This window comes from Onthophagus taurus, chromosome 11 (assembly GCF_036711975.1).
Source record: "Onthophagus taurus isolate NC chromosome 11, IU_Otau_3.0, whole genome shotgun sequence".
Taxonomy (NCBI): Eukaryota; Metazoa; Arthropoda; class Insecta; order Coleoptera; family Scarabaeidae; genus Onthophagus; species Onthophagus taurus.
This window is the reverse complement of record NC_091976.1, coordinates 6,565,464-6,586,763: the sequence shown is the minus strand read 5'-3', so window position 1 is coordinate 6,586,763 and position 21,300 is coordinate 6,565,464. Positions and strand designations below refer to the sequence as shown.

General features: G+C 34.6%; 3 protein-coding genes across 5 annotated transcripts; 1 reads left to right on the top strand and 2 right to left on the bottom strand.

The window, feature by feature from the left end:
* Positions 1 to 6,407: 6,407 nt before the first annotated feature.
* Positions 6,408 to 14,252, top strand: LOC139432158 (uncharacterized). 3 transcript variants are annotated; one of them, XM_071200530.1, is made up of 3 exons: positions 6,408 to 6,495; positions 7,099 to 12,071; positions 13,258 to 14,252. In XM_071200530.1, the coding sequence occupies exons 2-3, from the start codon at positions 11,776 to 11,778 to the stop codon at positions 14,183 to 14,185; spliced, it is 1,224 nt and encodes a 407-aa protein (XP_071056631.1). In that variant the 5' UTR covers positions 6,408 to 6,495; positions 7,099 to 11,775; the 3' UTR covers positions 14,186 to 14,252. The 3 variants fall into 3 exon arrangements, with proteins under 3 accessions (XP_071056631.1, XP_071056630.1, XP_071056629.1); XM_071200529.1 differs by having other exon boundaries at positions 6,408 to 6,613; XM_071200528.1 differs by having other exon boundaries at positions 6,408 to 12,071.
* On the bottom strand, positions 12,300 to 14,760 carry LOC139432160 (transcription factor Adf-1-like). The gene is made up of 2 exons (XM_071200532.1): positions 14,247 to 14,760; positions 12,300 to 13,159 (listed from the first exon to the last, which is right to left on the bottom strand). Exons 1-2 carry the CDS (start codon positions 14,377 to 14,379, stop codon positions 12,363 to 12,365), a joined length of 930 nt encoding a protein of 309 aa, XP_071056633.1. The 5' UTR covers positions 14,380 to 14,760; the 3' UTR covers positions 12,300 to 12,362.
* Positions 14,761 to 19,117: 4,357 nt separating this feature from the next.
* Positions 19,118 to 21,082, bottom strand: LOC111420401 (uncharacterized). The gene is made up of 3 exons (XM_071200531.1): positions 20,415 to 21,082; positions 19,825 to 20,347; positions 19,118 to 19,581 (listed from the first exon to the last, which is right to left on the bottom strand). The coding sequence occupies exons 1-3, from the start codon at positions 20,565 to 20,567 to the stop codon at positions 19,229 to 19,231; spliced, it is 1,029 nt and encodes a 342-aa protein (XP_071056632.1). The 5' UTR covers positions 20,568 to 21,082; the 3' UTR covers positions 19,118 to 19,228.
* Positions 21,083 to 21,300: the final 218 nt, after the last annotated feature.

Sequence of the window (21,300 nt, the reverse complement as noted above, 5' to 3'; positions counted from 1 at the left end):
TTTTCCTCTGTAAATATTCTATATTAAACGGTTAGAGACGTTTCGGGATCGACTCCCATCTTCAGTCAACAACTTTGTTACTCTTAATCACAATCATATCTACAAAAAACCACAACAAAACCATGAAAAACTCGGTGACAAATAAATATGAAGAATCACTCGATATCGCGGAAGATTCAAACTGTCGTCCTTCCTCTTGTAAACAAAGTTGCACTCGTTGTCGAAGAGAATTACGCACTCGATTGAAAGCAGTTTGATTTCTTAGTTGCTGGCAACCGACTACTATTCTCTGCCAAAGTTCATCTTCTGAATTAACTTCCGTGGCATAAACAATACCTTTTAAATGTCCCCAAGCAAAAAAATCCATTGGCGTTAGATCAGGAGATCTTGGTGACTACGCGACAGGTCCTCCACGACCAATCCATCTGTTTTCGAATCGTTCGTTTAAATAGTTTCTTACGTTTAGCGAATAGTGGGCTGGGGCTCCATCATGCATAAAATACATGTTTCTAATAACGTCTAATGGCACATCTTCCAGTAACTCGTTTAAATTGTCACGCAGAAAGTTCGAGTAGATTTGACCATTTAACCGATTCGGTAAACGAAATGGTCCAATTAAAAAATCACCCACAATACCGGACCAGACATTTATCGAAAATCCAAATTGATGGTTTCTAACATGAGTTGCGTGCGGATTTTCATCAGACCAAACATGCATATTGTGGAAATTAAAAACTCCATCACGCGTAAAACAGGCTTCGTCTGTAAACAAAATCTTCCCAAGCAAATCTGGATTTAAATTACATTCATGTATCAGCCATTGGCAAAATTGGATACGGGGACGGCAGTCCGTCTCTAACCGTAGATGATGAATCTTCTGTAAGTGATACGGATGAAGTAATTGTTCTTTAAGGGTCTGCCAAACAGATACAGGATTTACGCCGATAGCTCTACTTATTCGCCTGGTACTCACGTGGGGATTATTATCTACAGCTTGCAAAATATTATCTTCGGTGTTTGGCGTGCGGACTGTACGAGGTTTGCCAGTGTCTGATTTTGGCGGCTTAAAGCATCCTGTTTCTCTGATCCTACGGTCGACTTCTTGAAAAGTTGGATGAGATGGAATATGCCTCGTAGGATATCTCTGCTGGTAAATTCGTCTAGCTTCACGCGAATTTCGACGAGCTTCGCCATAACATAAATGCATATCGCCGTATTCCGCAAATGTAAATTGAACCATTGCGAAAATAAGCTAGCTTAAATAAGAATAAGTCACAAAATGTTTATTGACATGCAGTTTCTGCGGCTGTTGTTTTATCGCGTTAATGGTAACGCGATGTCGCATTCAACTTTAAAGCTGACAATGAAAATTTAAAAATTCCATATCTCGAAAACCAATGAGTATTGGACCTATGTGTATTACGATTTTTTTCTTGTTTTTATCTCTACTATCACCTGCCAGCGTGTGTAAAGTTTGTTTATTAACACCCTGTATATAGGGGCACATTCATCACAGCTAACCACAATTTTGAAACCCAACCCTTGTTTACTGGCTTCGGTGAATTTCACTAGTTTGTGGCATTTGTGACACACTAACACATCAGCTAAAGTAATGAAAACTATTGATAAATAGAGTATACGATAGTCAAAAGTACTATCGTAATTAGTGTCATAATTATCTTCCGATAGCTTCAATTTTTTTGCAAACGTGCCTACGTTCTCAACTGGCTGTTCTAGCATATAACGATTTTGAACATTGCGATCGTTGATAGCTTTTTTAAACGCCTTGCTTTTACCACCTTTTACTCCTTTTCGTGATTGGTATTGAGTTGCACTCATTTTCACAATACATTCTTAGAAACACTTATTACGCAAGTCACTGCAATGACGACAAATGTATTTTACGTGTTACTGACAGAACTATTAGTTATCAACGATCAACTACAGCCTACTCTCAAGTCGATAGTCGAGAGGTATAAAACAGTCGTAACTTCACTTTTTACTTGCATGGAGTTAATATTACCTTCGCAAAATGTGGAGTTACGACTGTATGTACCTCTCGGCTGTAGACGCTGCAAATCGGCATGGTGACTACTCAAAAAAATCGATCTTTTTGGGCCATTTAAAAAATTTTCCTCCGCATAAACACTTGGATATTATTGTTGAATAATCAAGGAAGCATTTAAGCCGATAAAAAAAATTACAAGGTAGTATTACCCCTTAATATTTCTAGAAACAAAACTGTATACTAAATCAAAAATAATAAGAAATGAAGTTCCAATTATAATGAAACAAATACATTGTAGTGTTGTGACATCATCTAGACATGAGGTCTGTCTATTAGTCAATCAGTCTTTTTTTTGAGATTTTCCATCATTTGGTCTTGAATTGTATTCAACACAATTTGTCTTCATTTTTATGAATTTATTTCTTTTATAACCAGTGATATTCTATTATTTTTATTTTTACACTACATTATATCGTAATGATTTAAAGTCCGTTAAGTGTACTTGGTAATCAGCTTTTTACAGCTGTGCTATGGGTACATGAGCGTTTTATCAAGAATAATAGCGAATGAGATGGGATTTATAAATCTCTCTTACTACTTGAATACATTATTCTTTATTGAACGCACGTGTACGTGCAAATTGTATTTATGCTTTTGCCGTTAGGCCCAGCTCTGCAGCATCAGCAGTTGCGCACGTGTGTCTGGCCTATCGTCGCCACTCCTGAAGGCTACGTCAGGTTTGCAACTGAAGCGTTTTCTCATTTCTTCAGCATTTAGAATTCGTCTAATCCTGATTGTAACACAAGGGCTACTCATAAAAAAGTGATTTTTGCTTATATTGTTTAAGAATTTGTCGTTGGTTATCTGTTGTTGCTGTGTGTAATACACAGAATGTTTCCCAATCAACTCGCGGTGGCAAAGTGATAACTTTTGTCGATCTGCACGATCGAAATTATTTTGTCTGATAAAACATATAATTAACGTTTGGAAAACTTGTGTATAACGAAATGCAGTAAGTGACATCTTATTTATTCATGAAGTATTCAAAATCTTTAATACGATTTGTACAAAATGTTGCAACAAAAATATCGCATTTTACATCATTTAATAACAAAGGAAAAATAAATTTAAATTTAATAAAAATTGGCACAAATTATTTGTCGTAGTATTCTTTAAAGTGATCAATACATGATGCTGCATCGCAAACATGGCATTTAAAGACGGTTTCTCTTCGAATAGATCTAGATAAGCATGCAGGTCATCGCTTAGGCGTTCTATTTCCTCTATTTAGAAAGCAGAGCCGCCTTAAAACATGTTGCCGCCCTAGACATTTTTTTGCCGCCTCTAATATATAAATAAAACTTGATATGCAACAGTAAACCTTTATTAGCAACAAAAATGTCAAACTCTGGAAACAAAAACATGTAACATCTGATAATATACAAAAAATAAAAAACAAAATAAACCACTTTTCAACTAAAGAAGTAAGTAAATTATACAAAATATACAAAAAAATAAATAATATTATATTCTAAAAGGTTTCTTCCTTGACTTTTCTTTGGCAAAATCATTTATAACTTCATCATAAAGGTACGTTTTCGTAAGGACAAATCCGGCCCGACATATTTGTTGGGCGACAAGTTGGCAAAATTGACGGGTGTTTACAGTCAGTCCCAAAAGTCATCGTACACCAACGGTTTTTGCATAATATCCAAAATGAGGTCGTAAAAAAGGTATTTTTTTATTACCATACACATAATTATTTATTTTTAACAGATTTATAAACAGAAAACACTGCAATTTAACAAAATAACTTAATAGTTCTTCAAAATTTTTCTATTGGAATGTCGCAAAAGTGATCGTACAGATCCAAAAGTTGTAATTAACGACGCTGCCAAGCTGGTACTAGTACTTGATTGGTCCTCCGTTCGCTTTAAGTACAGCTTTTAGCCTTCTCGGCATAGATTGAACAAGTTTTTCAGTGTATGATGCCGGAATTTTATCCCACTCTACTTGTAATACAGCTTCTAGGGATTCCTTGCTACTAATGTTGTGCATTCTAATAGATTTTTCCAAGTAATCCCACACGTGCTCTATGGGGTTAATATCCGGTGATTGTGGAGGAGAATGTAGCTGCTTGGGCACATTATATAAAAGCCATTCGCGAACTACATGCGCTGTATGCTTTGGGTCTTGGTCTTGTTGGAAAATCCAATTACTTCCAAGACACAATTGTATAGCATTTTGCTTTAAATTAGCCTTTAAAATATTTAAATATTGCCACTTATTCATTATATTTTCAATAAAGACTAAACTACCGACTCCTGAAGCAGCCATGGATCCCCATACCATAACGGATCCACCGCCATGTTTCACTGTTGGTAGGAGATTTTTTAAATCTAGGGCTGTACCGGCCTTCCTCCAAATTTTACCCAACCATCGTATCCAAAAATGTTATATTTTGATTCATCTGTAAAGATGACCCTTTTCCAAAAGTCCATATCTTTATCTTTATGCATTTTTGCAAATTTGATTCGTTTCTTTTTGTTAACATCGCTAATGAAAGGTTTCTTTCGTGGTACTCGTCCGTTATACCCGGCACCACGCAAAACCCTTCGCACAGTTTCTGCACTTACGGTTTTATTAAATTTGTTTTGGACGTTTGCCGCTATTTTTGGGGCACTTATCCGAGGATTTGCGTTGACTTCTTGCCTAATGCTTCGTTCTTCTCGGGGAGTCAACAATTTTGGACGGCCAGTGCGCGGAGCATTTTCAATAATATTAGATCCTGTTTTTCCTATCTTTCATTTCAATAAACATTCTATTGGTGGTTATTTTCTTAAAGACCACGTCAGGTAAGACAGAATTTAATAATTATTGTCTAGAATTAATGGATTTATGGTTACTAAAGACGTATTCCTATGAATTTTACCTCTTAACATTTCACATAATCTAATAATCTCTCCTATTTCACATAATATAATTTTCATCTAAACTACCTAAATTTTTATTTGATGTAATATTAATTGAGGTGACCATGGGCAGAACACTTGCTTTCATTCTTTTTCTTTACTCAAAGTTGTATCTCTTCCCATTTTTCTTGAGATATTTGCTTTTTTAACCACTTAAGGCTTGCCTTATTTTTCGATTTTCTGAGCAAAAATCATCGGTTTTTTTTTAATTACTACGTATACTGTGGTGAGGCCGCCCCTGAACGGTCTCGACCTTTGGTAATACCGCTGCCACCAGAAACAGTATTTCGCGCTTCCTAATTCTTAGTCTGAAGGACCCCTAATTGATCTTAGCAAATCAATCAAAACTAAATGACAAGCGCGCGGTCACTATTTCAGAACCGTGGGTTCTTGCACTAGGGCTCTGTCAGGAAAAGGGGGAAATCAAAAGACAAGCGTTCTAACCACACTTAAACTATATTAACAAGATAACAAGAAATAATTGACAATGAACAAACTGAACCTAAAAATCTACCTACGTTTATCTATGACCCGACGTTACTTAAAAAGAGATATTCCTGAATCTAACCTCGACAGCTAATATTCGTTGACAGATAGGTGATAACGGAAACTGGCAAACAGACTTACTCAGGACTTGTATTCCGATTTGGTGGTACGCCGATGGATCGCAACCCTGGATCCTTTTTGGTGGCTTCTCGGAATTTAATCGGGAAGGTTCCAACACCACTCTCGCTCGCACCAAATCCTCAGTGCAAACAATTTCCGACACGACACGGATGCCCGAAATACAAAGAATGTTTGCGAATGAAACTAAGTCACAGTTCTCGATATGCGACGACACTTAGGCTAGGCGCACATAAGCACACAGACGCAGGGCAGGAACAGTGCAGAAAAACTGAACGTGCGCGTAGTTACGCAGTAGAGAGCGCATATTATAATGCAGTATTTTACTATCTGTGCAATGGAAGACACCGATTTAAGCTCCGATTCGGATTTAGATGCGTTAATAAATTGTACGTTATTATATGCAGCTACAAAACTCAAGAGAAAAAAAAGGATATGGAAAAGCAGTTATTTACGAAAGCGTGAAACTCATGGAGAATTTCGTTTGACTTCAGAGTTTTCAGATGACCAGTTTACAAATTATTTCCGAATGAATCGTATGCAATTTGAAGAAATACACAATACTATTCAAAACAAAATCTATCATGAAGGCAGCCGTGCACATAAAGAAATAACAACAAAAGAAAAACTAGCGGTTTTTCTAAGGTAACTTTTTATTGGTGAAAATATTTTATTAGCGATATCTCTATAATAAACAAAAAACTTGTTCTGAGACATTATCATGTAAATCGGAGGTTTCTTGTCGAAGTGTTGATCTAGGTGTAATTTCAGTTGAAGGATAGTCCAAGGATTCAAAGGAAAATTGAGTTGAAGATGAATTTTGTGGTGTGGGTACTGTAGAGGGTAAGGATTCGACGGGTTGAGGTTGGGATAACGCACAAGGACTAAATGGTAAATTTAAATTTTCTGCTTCAGAGGCAGATACAATACCAAATATTTTGCTTTTTACAAGATGTTGTAAATGAATTGGGAATCGCTTGGTTGTTTCGTACATACTCATAAAAAAATGGTACAGTTCGTCATTTTTTTCGATTTCAACTCTTCGCTTTCTATGCATTTCCCTTTCCATACTTCGATGCTCTTGACGTGCTAAAGAAGCTTTAATTAAATCAGCAACATCACAGCCTTTTTTTCGTTTAGGTTTAGGTGCAGTTGTGAGCGTTCTGTGCACTTCTGCTTGGTCCTCGTCATTCTCTCCTTTTTCTTCTGTGTTTTCAATTTCAACTTCTTCTTCTTCAGTCTGTTCATTATCAAATTTATCTTCTGTTACATTGGTTTCTCGTGATCTATTTTGCATGTGCGCCAACAAAAATTCCATCTGTTTTTGATATTTCCATAGTTTGACACTTTTACCTCCTCCAGCACCGCTTTTCGGTTGTCCGTTCTTCTGCCTTCTTAAGGCGTCACGGTGACAATTACGTAATTTTGTCCAAGCATCTTTCGCTTCTTCACCTGTTAAATAAAGGTACGCTATTGAATACTTTTATATTTCAGATATTTGGCGTCAGGGAATAGTTATAAAAGTATTGGATATAGCTATAGATTCGGAGATCGCACAGTATCTAAGATTGTGAATGAAGTATCAGCGGCTATATGGGAATGCCTGCAACAAACTTTCTTACCGGACCCCACAGAAGAACTGTGGAAACAAATTGCAAAGGAGTTTGAGCAAAGATGGCAATTTCCACATTGTGTGGGATCGATCGATGGCAAACACATAGTGGTCAAGAAACCGACCAAAAGTGGATCTTCTTATTTTAATTATAAACATACTTGTTCTATAGTACTAATGGCAACTGTAGACGCAAGCTATAAATTTATTACGGTAGATATCGGGTCAATGGGACGATTTAGTGATGGGAATATATTTTCTAGCAGCATACTATACAAGAAAATACAAAACAAAACTCTTAAGCTTCCGGAACCAGATATGATTAGCGGTGGTGAAAAAGAATTGCCTTATGTTTTTGTGGGGGACGAGGCTTTTCCATTACTAGAAAATTTAATGAGACCTTACCCCAAAAGAAAAGTTACAGCGAATTATGAAAATAAGGTATTCAATTATAGATTATCGCGCGCACGACAAACAGTAGAATGTGCATTTGGGATACTAGCTGGGCGATTTCATGTTTTTAGAAAACCATTTGAAATCAAACTTGCTAGTGTTGATAATGTTGTTAAGGCAGCATGCGTTTTACACAATTACCTTAGAATGACTAGTACTGCTACAAATGTGGAGGATATTGCTGATGAAGAACTCCTCTCCGACCAACTAACTTCAATACGCTATAATAACTCGCGAAATTCAAGAAATGCTTTCTTAGTACGTGAAAATTATACACACTATTTCAATACTACAGGTGCTATACAGTGGCAAAGAGATAGCATATTACGAGGAAAATATTAAACACATTTACAAAAAGAACATATAAAGTTACTTTAAATAAACTATTTTCATACTTACCATTGTTTAGTTTTAATTCTCTTGCAATATTTACCCAAATTTCATCTTTAAGTTTAATTTTCATATAGTCATGGTTATTTGTATTATATAATACATCATAGTTCCGTACCATTTCTATTAATTTTTCGCTGATACTCATTTTCACTATTGACCACTACTTACATAACCTTAAATATTAAGATCATAAACATTACAAATCCCTCACGTGTCGCTAAAATCTGTGTATCGTTTACTGCGCCACACGTTTCTGTCTCGCAAGTTACTGTTCTACCCTGTACTGCGTTGTAATATGCGATTTCACGTCAAAATGTACTGTACACAGATTTCTACCCTGTACTGCGCTGCGTTGCCTGTGTCGCCTGGGTCCTTATGTGCGCCTAGCCTTAGAATTGGCGTTAAAGCGAATTCTAAGTTGCTATCTAACGGAGCGCTGACGACGTTTCGACTCAAAATTCTCTTCTGATTGTGATTTTTAATTCTTTCGAAAAAGGTTTTACAAGCTCTTCGCTACGGTGGGCCTCGCCGCGGAGTACCTCGTCTAGAACGGAGCCGAAAGTGGGAACATTAAGCGCGCGCAGTCTTTAGCATTCGGGGCCAAGACTTTTGTCTCAAAAACGACATTGTGACATTACTTTTAGAAACAAAATGATTTGTGTTCATAATTTTTCCATGGAGGTATTTTTAGTTCAACAATACAATTAATATTTTTATATTATACAACAATATAGGAACTATAATTATAACATAATATTGAACAGTAATTTTTTAATAATAATATTCTGTATGAAATTTTTCAAAACACGGATATACACATAAACCAACATCACATTTCTCACATTGATATCGTGTTTGACTGCTTTTATCGTTCTTTTTGCATACCACACATTTTCTTAGTGGATTTTTTCTCTTCGTCTTGTTATTCTCATAAAGTGATGGAAAATGTCTTGCAGTAAGACGCGTTGTGTTAATATGTCCAGATTTATTAACATTCTTCGTGGCTTTCGATGAATGGTAGCGTCTTAAAATTTGTCGAATTAATTCAAGATGGAATTTAGCCATCGATATATATTTCCCACTTTTCAACTTATAGAGACAATAGGCGTTTCATATGCATATATCCAATAAGTGGAAAAATACTTCTTATACCACTTTAAACTTTAAAAAAAAATATAAACTCATGTTAAGATGTATTAAAACAACACATAATAAAAACTATATCTATAATAGAAAGTAATAAAGCAATATAGAGGTATAAATTAATATTACAACGGTTTTCTGAATTGTTTTAAATTTGCATTCAAAAAAATTATTTTTTCTACTTTATTGTGAGATAGCCTATTACGACGTTCTGAAATAATTTGGCCAGTTTTTGAAAAAATTCTTTCACACGGAACTGATGTAGCTGGTACTGATAATATTGTCGTCATAATTTTGTATAAGTTTGGGTATTGCTGTTTCCTTTTTTCCCACCATACCAGTGGATCTTCTTTTCTATTTAGACGTGGTGTTTACAGGTATTGGTCTACCTCTGAAGTGGCAGCTTCATTTGGGTTTTGAACAGTACATTCGTTTAAAGCCTAGAAAAATTATATTATTATGTTCGTAATGGTATATATCAATTAAATATACTGACAGTGCTATCGAAAACGTGCCAAATAACATCATCATTTCCCTCCATTGGTTGGTCACTTGATTGGTCATTATATTCTACTTCGGGTTGGTTTTCCCTGATCATTGCCTCCACTTTTTGGATTATACGTTGACGAGTAGATTCGAACAACGCATCTTCTTCATTCGTTTTGTGTTCATTCATAAATCCTGCCTTTTTAAACCGTGGGTCAATAAATGTCGCATCGGCATATATAAAATCACTTTTTATGTAACTTAAACGCTGTTCTAACTGATTTATTATAAATTGACATACATTTATAATTTCAGTCGGCATGATTGTGGTGGATTGGTTATCTATATTTTTTATGTAATCTAGAAGTATTTTTCTAAATAACATCACTTTGGAGATGGTAACCGCTTTTTCACTGCTTAATTCTTCGGAAATTATCTTGAATGGTTTTAGTACCTTACAGGTCCAATTTATTGTTAAATCTTCTTCGGATAATCTTATGTTGCAGTTGGTTATAGCTAACGCTGATTGTAATGACTCCTTAATGGTTACTATTCGCTCAAACATTTCCAATGTTGAGTTCCAACGAGTAGCAACGTCCTGCTTCAATTTTAATGGTTTTTGATTTCCTAGTTGTGTTTGTAAATTTATTAATTTTAATGTAGCCTGTGGACTGTGCTTAAAAAACTGAACTACTGCCTTTAGCTTTTTGTGAACTATATTAATGTGTGAGAGGGATTTTTGAACTATTATATTAAGGGTGTGTGCAAAACATGGAATGTGTTGATATTGCAATAATCGCACTGCAGCTGTAATATTAGCTGCATTGTCTGTTACCATTGCCACGATTTTATTGTTAATTTTCCACTCCTCTAATACCTTTTTTATTTCGCCTTCAAGATTTTGTGCTGTATGACTTTCGTTAAAACGACGGCACCCTAATAACAAAGAAACTAACTTACAGTTACTGTCGATAAAATGCACTGTGATAGCCTGGTACGATTCGTTATTTATTGATGTCCATCCATCTGTTGTAATTGATATGTTTTCTGCATCCTTCAGTTTAGTTTTTACCATGTCTTCTAATGAGTTATATAATTGGGGCAATAATGAGTTGGAAATTATTTTTCTACTAGGAAGGTCATAATTTGAATTTAATAGTTTGCAGAAGCTTTTAAATTCCACATTATCGACTAAACTAAGGGGTTGATATTCAGAAACAAGCATTTTAACAAGTTGTTCGTCTATTTGCTTTGTTGTTTTCAAAGGCAATGGCCTTTTTATATAACATGTCAGTGTTGTCTGTTTAGTTGTTTGTTGATGCCTTTGTGTTGTGGCAATATCGTTGGTATCTGGGTTATTATTTTCATTTTGTGTCGAGGTTTGGGCCATTTCTATCGAAGACGAATGTTTGTTCCAACCTTTGTTCTAAACATAGTGGGTGCTTTCGTTGTAAGTGTAAAACGTCACTTACAATTACCGGTAGATCCGCTTTTGTATGAAAATACGTTGTTACACAAATTGCACTTTGCAGTGTCTGAATTTGCTGTACAAAAATGTTTCCAAATTTCACTACGCTTTTTATCCATTATCTAATAATACTCCAACCGATTGACTTAGAAAAGATAAAATTCGGTACCGCACCTGTGTGATGACTGTGGTGTTGTTTTGGTCCAGTTCAACGATCGGAAACGATCGATTATAATAACCCGGATCGTTATTCGGATTTCTTCGTTTTAATTCCGAACCTGAATTCGTTTCTACAAATTGCAAATCGTACCGGACCGGCACGATGGTAGGTCGATTCAAAGGACCCGGTCCGTTCGGATCCGTAGATAAACCCGCTCCTTTGGAACGGGTCGTTCCGGACCGGCACATCACTAAGGTAGAGGCTACATTGGCGCCTGTTCAGGTCAGATCAGACCATACCAGACCATACCAGACCAGACCAGACCAGACAAGATCAGATTAAACCAGACACGTCCGATGTAGTGGCTTCATTTGTACGGTTTTGTACGGTGGATAATACCCGACGAGTAAACACGGGGTTATTATTATTTGGTAAAGTGCAGAGAAGAGGTTCATAATGAATTCCTCAGATTCCGATGAATGGGATGAATGGCTAATGGAAAATATTACTAATAAATACAAAAAATCGAAGCGCCGTTATTGGATGCACACATTATACCAATCACGCGAAGAAGGGGAGTATAGAAAAACTTCTCTAAAGCTTCGAAATTACCCCGAGAAGTTTAGAGAGTATTATCGAATGGATATAGCTACTTATGATTATATTTTAAGAGCTATTTCTGAAGATATAAAACGATATTCAAATTTCAGACGGTGCATTGAACCTGGGGAAAAACTTACAATATGTTTAAGGTAAGATAAATGTGTATATTTTTCTTGGACCTTATTTTCATTGTATGGATGTACCTTTTCTGAGGGTTTCGGGTTCTTTGTATGACTTATTTAAAAAAAAAACAACATAAACTTTTTTTCTTAACGTTTCAATTCTTGACAAGGAGATTCTTCAGAGTAATTTATTAAGTATTTATTAAGAATTTATTACATAGTTAAGTTAAGTTATTACATAATTAATATAGTGCATAGTTACGAAATATTTATTTTATTAAAGTAACTTACATAACATAATGTAGGCATCTACAATCTTTAGGAACCTAGGAGCTCTAAGTTGGCAATGTAATTCTGTAAGTCAGACGATGTTTGTGAGTGTGGTTGATTTGGTTCTTCAGGTTCATCATTTATTGTTATAGAAGAACTTTGTGTTTCTTCGTGAGTTGGTGTTAAAATGTAATGAATTCGGCTGGAACATCTACTGCTTGCTGGAGTTGATGTTGACAGTAGGTTGCTATCGTTTTGGTAGGTTCCTTGGTTAATATTCTGAAGTTCTCGTGAGATAATATTAATAAACTCCATTCTCACTTTCATTTTTTGGACATCTGTAAATTTGCGAATGTGAGGAAGTATGCTTTTAAAAAAATGCATATCGTCATCGTCTTCTTGGTTTTGTGGACAAGCTCGTGCCCGAAGTTTTTGCTCAAACAATTTTACCTTTTTTTTTTCAATATTGATTACCTCATCTTGGAAACTGTTTCGTTTTCGTTTAGGTTTCTCAGATACTTTATCTATTATTTCCGAATCTTTTTCAACAACATCCTGTGAGGTAACATTTTCCGCATTTATTGCGGAAACTTCGCTATTTGGGGAGTTTCTTGATGATGCGTCTAGTAAATCACGTGAAGAAGATGCAGATGGGATATTTGTTGCAGTTTTTCTGGGTAATAAAACATCTTTCAGGAACAGCATATATTTGAAGTAGGGCCATTTACAATCAGCCTCAATGTATTCATCATCTGCTTCTTGACCTGACTGAGTTGCGTTGACTTTTTTAAATTCTCTTCTAAACGTGTCGCGTAGAAGTTCCCACTGTTTTTTTGCTTGCTCGACTAAAAAATAACAAAGCTCATAAGGTACTTGCATATAAAGTTTATGCTAATAAATATTCAAATGGACACTGTTATTGCAATTATATTTTATTTTTCAGATATTTTGCGACTGGCTTGTCATTTCGTTCGCTAGCATTCTCTTTCCGTGTTGATCATTATACAATTGGAAAACTTGTTGAAGAGCTATGTGATGCGCTTTGGAATAAATTAAGTGCTACACACTTGGCAGTTCCTAATCAAGACGGATTTCGAAAAATCTCATCAAAATTCAACGCAAGATGGAATTTTCCAAATTGTGTAGGTTGCATCGATGGAAAACATATAGAAATAAAATGTCCACCAAAGTCAGGAACTATGTATTACAATTACAAACATTTTTATTCGATTGTTTTGCAAGGAGTAGCGGATGCAGATTGTCGATTTATTTTTATTGACGTGGGCTCTTATGGAAGACAAAGTGACGGAGGAACTTTTGCCATTTCTAACTTGTACGATTTTCTGGAAAATTACAATAATACTTTACCTCCACCTGCACCCATTCACGGAATACCCGATGATATGCCGTTTGTTTTGTTGGGTGACGATGCCTACCCGTTAAAAACATACTTAATGAAACCTTATTCAAAAAGGCAACTTACAAATCAGGAACGAATATTTAACTACAGGCTGTCCCGTGCAAGGAGATGTATCGAATGCACTTTTGGTATTTTATGTGCTAAGTGGCGCTTGTTAAATAAGGCCATTGAAACGGATGTAGAAAAGGCTATAAAAATTGTTAAAACAATTTGCTTATTGCACAATATGGTTATGGATTTTGAAGGCTCTCCTAATATTGCAATAGCGAGACAAGCGCTTGAAATTTACAGAAATCAAAATCAAAATAATGTCATCAATAACGCTAGAAGAATTGGCAGAACATTTAATAATAATTCAAATGACGCAAAACAAATACGAGAAGACTTGAACCGATATTTTAATGGACCTATCGGATCCGTTTCCTTTCAAACAAACTGTTTAAATATCTAGTTTTGGTTCATTGTAAAATTCTAATGAAATATAGCTACCTAATAAATTACACTTTACATACCTGAAACGCCCATTTTGTCTCCAATGTCTTTCCATAATAGACTTTTTATATCCCTGTTGTGGTATCTTTTATCCCGTTGATCCCAAAGAGGTGGATTTTCTCTGATGATGTCGATTAAAAGTGATTTGTCCATTGTCTCACAAATCAATTTACGGCCGTAGTCTGAGACAATGTCAAACACGTTTGATTCGTACCGACCGCCGGAACGTACACGTACGTGTCTGGTGAAAACGTGTCTGACGCGGTCTGAACGGACAACTGTAGCCACTTATCTGGTCTGATCTGGTCTGAACCGGCGCCAGTGTAGCCGTAGCCTAACCTTACTAAGGTTGAGACTGGGTTCACGCGCTGTATATCGCGTGAAGTTTACAAAGTTTATTAAAGTTTAAAATAAATTTTCTTACTTTATATAGAAGACTTTCCTACGGCTTTCTTTCTTCTAATTTAATCACTTTAATTTTAAATAATCCATAATTTCTTATGGTAACTCACAAAACGATAAATTTTTTATTCTTATTTAAAAAAGGGAAATATAAACACAAATAAATTATGATTGTATCAGGAGATCCTACTTTTCCCGATGTTACACGCGCTGTATATCGCGTGAAGTTTACAAAGTTTATTAAAGTTTAAAATAAATTTTCTTACTTTATATAGAAGACTTTCCTACGGCTTTCTTTCTTCTAATTTAATCACTTTAATTTTAAATAATCCATAATTTCTTATGGTAACTCACAAAACGATAAATTTTTTATTCTTATTTAAAAAAGGGAAATATAAACACAAATAAATTATGATTGTATCAGGAGATCCTACTTTTCCCGATGTTACCAGGATACTGAAGCGTTCCGGGATGCATAAGAGCTCTCTGGGTATCGGTACTCTGCACACGAATTTAACCATAGAAAATTGGGTAGAGGGGAAATCAACTCAATAAATCACCTCAGCAAATCAAAAAAGAATTTTTATTACACTTTATATATCAGAAAGTGTTCATTTTAAACTAATTAATTTTAATTTATTTCACAATAATATATGATTAAAACTCATTACATCTTGAAGAAAAGAGGGAAAGAAAGAGAAACTCTCAGTGGGAATGATAATTTAAAGTGAAAATTTTCCTTGAATTCGGGAAGATCTTCATCAAGCGTGTCTTTATTACATTAGGTAGTTATGACTGAAACGAATACACTTTATTGAACAAATAACACATACAAATGAACACATTAAAGTTATAATAATTTAATCATCTTCCACCTCGTTTTCTGTGGTTAGCCACTGCAAAATTTCCTCGTAAAATGCTCGAGCTTCATCATCTTCAGCGTTGACATATTTAACAACCTGTCTAATGTTGTCAAGCTTTTTGCTGTTAATGGGTACGTTTCTAGCAGGATACGCCTTAGGTATGGAAGACATGCAAATTTTGCGATGTCCACACTGTCGTAAATCAAAAGTGTACTTCATAAAACCGTTAATAAAAGTATTAGTAGTTACTTTTCCAGGATGTTCCGAGGAGTATGTAAATTCATAAAACTGTGACGGCGTGAAAGATATTTTCTTATCTTTAAATACATTTTTGCCTCTACTGTCATCCGAAAGAGCTGTCTTTTTATACAAAGGAGGCCACCACTTACTGAAATTCAGTATAAATAAATGAGCACACCTCGTTTGCGCCTTTTTTGGCGATTCCCTCGTGGTACATGTAAATCTGTGAGTTGTCATATTTTAGATTATGAATGCAAAACGTGTTCACCCATAACTGTCTTAAATAAAATATTTCACCAACTGGAGTATGTGGGAGTGGCAAATTCTGCATAAAGTCGAATGCCAGACCTAAAATTGTTGGATTTGCTTTCGATTCATCTCCTGTATTCTTGAGAGCAGTAAAAAATTTCTTGGTTCTTCTTTTGTGAACAGTCAGTTCTCCTTTTGCAGCACGTTTCACATTTTCTGATAAATGTGGAGTTTTTATTTTCACGGAGAGCTCTTCGCATGTACAACATACATCGATTTGCGGACGACCAAATCGAAGTGCAAAATTTTCATTGAAAGTTTTTAAATAGAATTCGTATTTAACTTTTGTGTTAGGGAATTTATCTTTGAACAAACCAAAGATTGTTTTAACATCAAGTCTAGCATCTAAGTATTGAATACTACGACCCGAATAATGCGTAGTTTTTGTTGGAAACGACTGAATGTGGTCGTGAATCTGTTTACATACTAATTTTGGAATGCAATGTGTTTTTGGATTCGTACCTCTTTTATCTTTAGGCGTTTCCGAGAATACGTAGAATACGTTTTTCGGATATACGGTGAAGCTGAGCAAATGCTTTTCGGCAGACTTTGACACGTTTATTGTTGTTTAATATAAAATATTCAAAACAAGCTTGTCGCAATGTAGTTTCGTGTTGCCTTTCTCTAACACGTGGTCTTCTTCGTTTAATTGATTTAAATTCGATCAACCGCTGCAAATGCAAGTCTTGTTCATTTTTGCTGCTTAAACCGTGAAATACAGCAAGTATAGAGGTTCGTTCCGTAAAGTTTACTTTTTCCAAACAGCGTTTTATTTTGCAACTAAAAAGATCAACAAACATACAGACACTGTTACCTAACCTAGAAAAGTTAACACTTACCAGTTAGATGTTCGACAAATACTTTTTGCAAGAATTAACTTCCCACCGTAATTAGTGTATTCAGTTCCTTCTATATTGGCTTTCTTGATAATGTTTCTTTTGTAGGTTTCAGGGTTTTTAGATCTTTTCTTACCACTCATTATCCCAGCAACTTCTTGAACCTCCATTTTAACAGAAGTGACGGCAACGCGGTAGGAAATAAGACATACGCACAACAGTGCAATCAGAATGGGAAAACATGAGTGAGTGCTGAATGGAACTAAGTCCGTGACTTAGTTCCATTCAACTTTCACTACAATCCAGCACGCGTATATTATTAGTACGTCCGTTAACGGGACTTGGTTCGTTTTAACACCAAATGATCGGGGTCACGATTTTGTATAGGAATCCACATCAAATATAATTTCATTGAACAATGGACTTAGTAACCTTTCAACAATCACCGATTCAATTGAAGAATGGATATATCCCCAATTTGAAAAAACCCTTTCGATTTCGCCCGAAGACGCTGGCATTTTTAATAATTTTAATGCAACTTGTGGTAACTCCTTGTTTTCCATTTCTGCCATTCTCCAAAATAATAAAGGTTTTGTTATATTCTTCTCTTTGATTTGTGGAAAAATCCCAACATTGCGTTCGTAGTTATCCCATTCTTCGCAACCTTGGGCGCTAAGTATTTTAAACAAAAAGGCATGTATTTCTCTAAGATGCTCTGAATTGAGTTTTTTGTTTTCATATACAGGATGCAAATAATATGCAGTTAATGCATATACATTTAATGCCATTTTCTTTCTGGCAGCCAAAACCGCAGAATATTTATCTTTGAAATTATCGGGCAAAGTTAATTCAAGCCAAAAGTGCACGGCATCTGCTATTGATGCGTCTTGGGACTGACAATTATTTATTAGCTGGCAAATAGGCTCATATAAAGATAATTGATTTCTTACTTTATCGATGAAATCTTCATCGAAAAGTAATGATACTACTTTTGATTTAATTCTTTTACAAGTTGAATCAGTTTCAGCTGCAATAACCCTCATTATTCTTAAATTATCTAACAGACATTTGTATGATTTTTGATAGCTACACCATCGTGTTTCACATGGAAGTTTAATTTTGGTACCACCTTTTTCTGTTATAGCCCTGTTACAGTCTAATTTATTCCAATGTTTTGTATTTATGTTACTTGTAAATTTTTTTTATATTGTAATTTTTTTTTAAGCGACAGAATCTGGAGATCCTTTTTTTCCCTTCCTATTATTCCTTCATTTGTACGGAATTATCATTGTAAATTTTCTTTTCTTTCTATTCTTTTCTTATATTTCGCCTTCTCTTTAATAGATGTCATTTTCTTAATTCTTTACTTATTTTAAATTTCATACGGAAAAGTTATTGCGCGCAGGTCGAGTTTTTTTTTTTGAAATTGGATTTAGGTTTTCGAAGAGGAAGTCTCACTCTTTTTGGTGGCACGAGACTCAACGTGTAGCGTCGTTGTGTAGGCGTTTTGGTTGACATTTTGAGTGATTCATTTGGTCATAATTTGATTTAACGCATCCGAATTAATCGGGATCATCACATCGACAATTTATTTGAGAACAAGTTTAAGTTCTTTCTTACGGTTAACCCGGCTATTTTGCGTTTTGAGTCGATTTACTTTTCACACGTGCGAGGCCTTTAACATCTGAGGTATGTGATAGTAATTTAATAGAAATTTAATCATTCAATCATTTATTCAGACACAATCAATACTTATAATATTTGATAATTCCAAAAAAAAAAAAAAAAAAAAAAATTGTTTAACTTAATAATTTAACAATTCTTTTTCTTTTTCTCTTTCTCCTCCTTTTCTAATTTTTTTTGTATCGTCCATTTACTAATTTTTAGGCCTCCTATTTTGGGATATTATTATTCCGGGAATAATTTCTTTGGATTTTTACGTTGGGATTTTTCCATTCCAAAAGAAAAAAAAATCAAATAATATAATTGTATGGTGGAGTGCCTCCCCTCTGCCAACTCCGAATACTTTCCCTCTCCAGAGGAATCGCTGCATAAAGAAGAATCTTACCCATATCAAGGTCAGAACGTATATGTAAAGTTATTTTGTGTTCATTAATGTGTTGAATCGCTGTAAAAAAAAAAAAGGTTAATAATACTTACATTTGAGAATTTACTATAAACATTTAAAAATTTTACTTACCTTGCAAATAAATTATTGCAGATTGTAAGGGTAAAATCTAAATTTTGGGGTGATTTTTTTTTTATTTTTTTTTTCTCGTCGAACTTTTTTTTTGGTTTTACTACGTTTCAAAAGACAAGCTTGTACTTTATACAAAACGTATCGGGATCAATTTATTTCAATTTTTTTTTGTTGATTCCGGTACGTAACGGCGTTATAGCCCTTTCATTGTCCGCTTGTTTAAATTCCTTTAAAACAGTTGTAACAGAATTGGTGCATTCTTTATCCTGTACATCTTTGGCTAGAAGGTTGGCGGTGTGGCTATTGCACGTTGAATGCCAGAGACAATGATTCATATCTTTCCCCATTCGTACCATTGCACTTGCATTGTCAGATATAATTACATATATTTGGGAATGGTATGTACGTTTAGCCAAATCTATTGCTTCATTTATTATGTGAACCAGTTTTTGGGCAGTTTCTGCTTCACCAGTTAAATCCCAAGCATTGAGGAATGCTCTTTGACCTAAACAGTAAAAAGTTTAATTTTAAAGGATTTCACAAAAATCTGGTGTATAGCAAATAATTCCATGATTTTTAATTTAAACAAAAAATGCTCTAATTATAATAATCGATAATCAAAAATAATTATTGCAATTAACCATAATATAACACCAACAATGTTGGATTTATTTGGTATTGTATTCCAGATTTTTGTTGCACATTGCACCCAGTATAAATCAGAAAAATAATAAAGACATAAATATACCTCCAACTGTCTGAAGTGTACATGTAATAATTTTTGAATTACTTGAGGTGTTTTTCCATCCATCAATAAGAACTACAGTTTCTTGATCTATTCCAAATTTAGTTTCTGAGATTAAGTTATTGTATACAGAATCCAATAGAGTACTTGATAAAGTTTTTCTACCAGGTTTTCTTTTTGCATAGGCAGGACACAATTTTTTTATTAAGTTGTCAAAATATTTAGATTCAATTACATTAAATGGAATGTTGCAGGCAAAAAAAAATTCTGCTATTGCTTGTGTAATGCTGTCTTCTTCTTTAACAGAAATGGTGTCTATATAGTTATCCAGTTTTGACGCTTTTTTCTTTGATTTGGCGGTTTTAGACGTAGTTGTTGAACTTGAAGGTCTACTTGCACTTGGTAGAGAATCCATGGTAACGGCTGTTGAAGTTGAACCTGATGGCAACATTTGCAACATTTCACTTGTACTACTTGTATTACATACGTAAACATCAATCGTATTATTAGCTTCTTCAGAGGCAGCCTGAATATTTAAGAAACAATATAAAACTACAAGTTGTAAAACAACTAATTAGATGATTACTACTTACCAATTCTTGTACGTTGATATTGTCGTCATAGTCGACATCATCCTGTTTTGCTTGACCACTATCGATTTGGCTAATATTCATATTATCATTATCAATGGAGTTATTATTATTAAATTTCTGAATCTCAGAATCTGATTCCAAACAAATTGACATTGAACTGGATTCAACAGATGGTGATAAGTTTGTTTTTATAATTTTGCATGACTTTCTAGATAGATAAAAAGATACTAGTTATTAGTTATCAATTTTACTAAAGTGGTTGGTTTGTACGTATATGCAAATATGCTTACCTGTGCAATTTCAATCTACTAATAGCTGTGTTTTTTAATAATTTGTTACACACGTTACATTTTGCATTGTATTTACTTCCGGATTGAATGCCAAGCTAACATACTCATTTTTTCGTGGCTTGCCACAAGCGCGATGACGAGCGCGACTATCATTGTCATTGCCAATATTGCAAGTAGAATTAAGTTTTTCACTTTTAGAAGTCATTATTAAATGAATTCGATACTAATCGATACATAGAACATAACCTTACTTAAGTTGCTGGGGTGGGTTAATACAAAATACAACACAAACCCACATAACCTTATTTAGTGGTTATATTGACATCTGACGTATTTAACTGACATAACCTCAAATAAAATACGTGATTTTTTCGTATTTTACGTATTTTACATATTTTACAAAATTTACATGTAGAAATTGTTTTTTACATGTTCTACATGTAAAATAATAAATTAGATTTTTTACATGTAAAATACCAACCCTGCACATCACTAGTAAGGTTGAGACTGGGTCACGCGCTGTATATCGCGTGAAGTTTACAAAGTTTATTAAAGATTAAAATAAATTTTCTTACTTTATATAGAAGATTTTCCTA

Bases quoted from the DNA above. Each gene is read 5' to 3' on its own strand.
- LOC139432158 (XM_071200530.1), top strand. From the start codon at position 11,776: ATGAATTCCTCAGATTCCGATGAATGGGATGAATGGCTAATGGAAAAT. The intron at 12,072-13,257 runs GTAAGATAAATG...TTTATTTTTCAG, and splicing joins AAACTTACAATATGTTTAAG to ATATTTTGCGACTGGCTTGT.
- LOC139432160 (XM_071200532.1), bottom strand. From the start codon at position 14,379: ATGGACAAATCACTTTTAATCGACATCATCAGAGAAAATCCACCTCTT. The intron at 13,160-14,246 runs GTATGTAAAGTG...GTTATTTTTTAG, and splicing joins AGACAAAATGGGCGTTTCAG to TCGAGCAAGCAAAAAAACAG.
- LOC111420401 (XM_071200531.1), bottom strand. From the start codon at position 20,567: ATGTCAATTTGTTTGGAATCAGATTCTGAGATTCAGAAATTTAATAAT. The intron at 20,348-20,414 runs GTAAGTAGTAAT...TTAAATATTCAG, and splicing joins ATATCAACGTACAAGAATTG to GCTGCCTCTGAAGAAGCTAA. The intron at 19,582-19,824 runs GTATATTTATGT...TTTACTGTTTAG, and splicing joins TACACTTCAGACAGTTGGAG to GTCAAAGAGCATTCCTCAAT.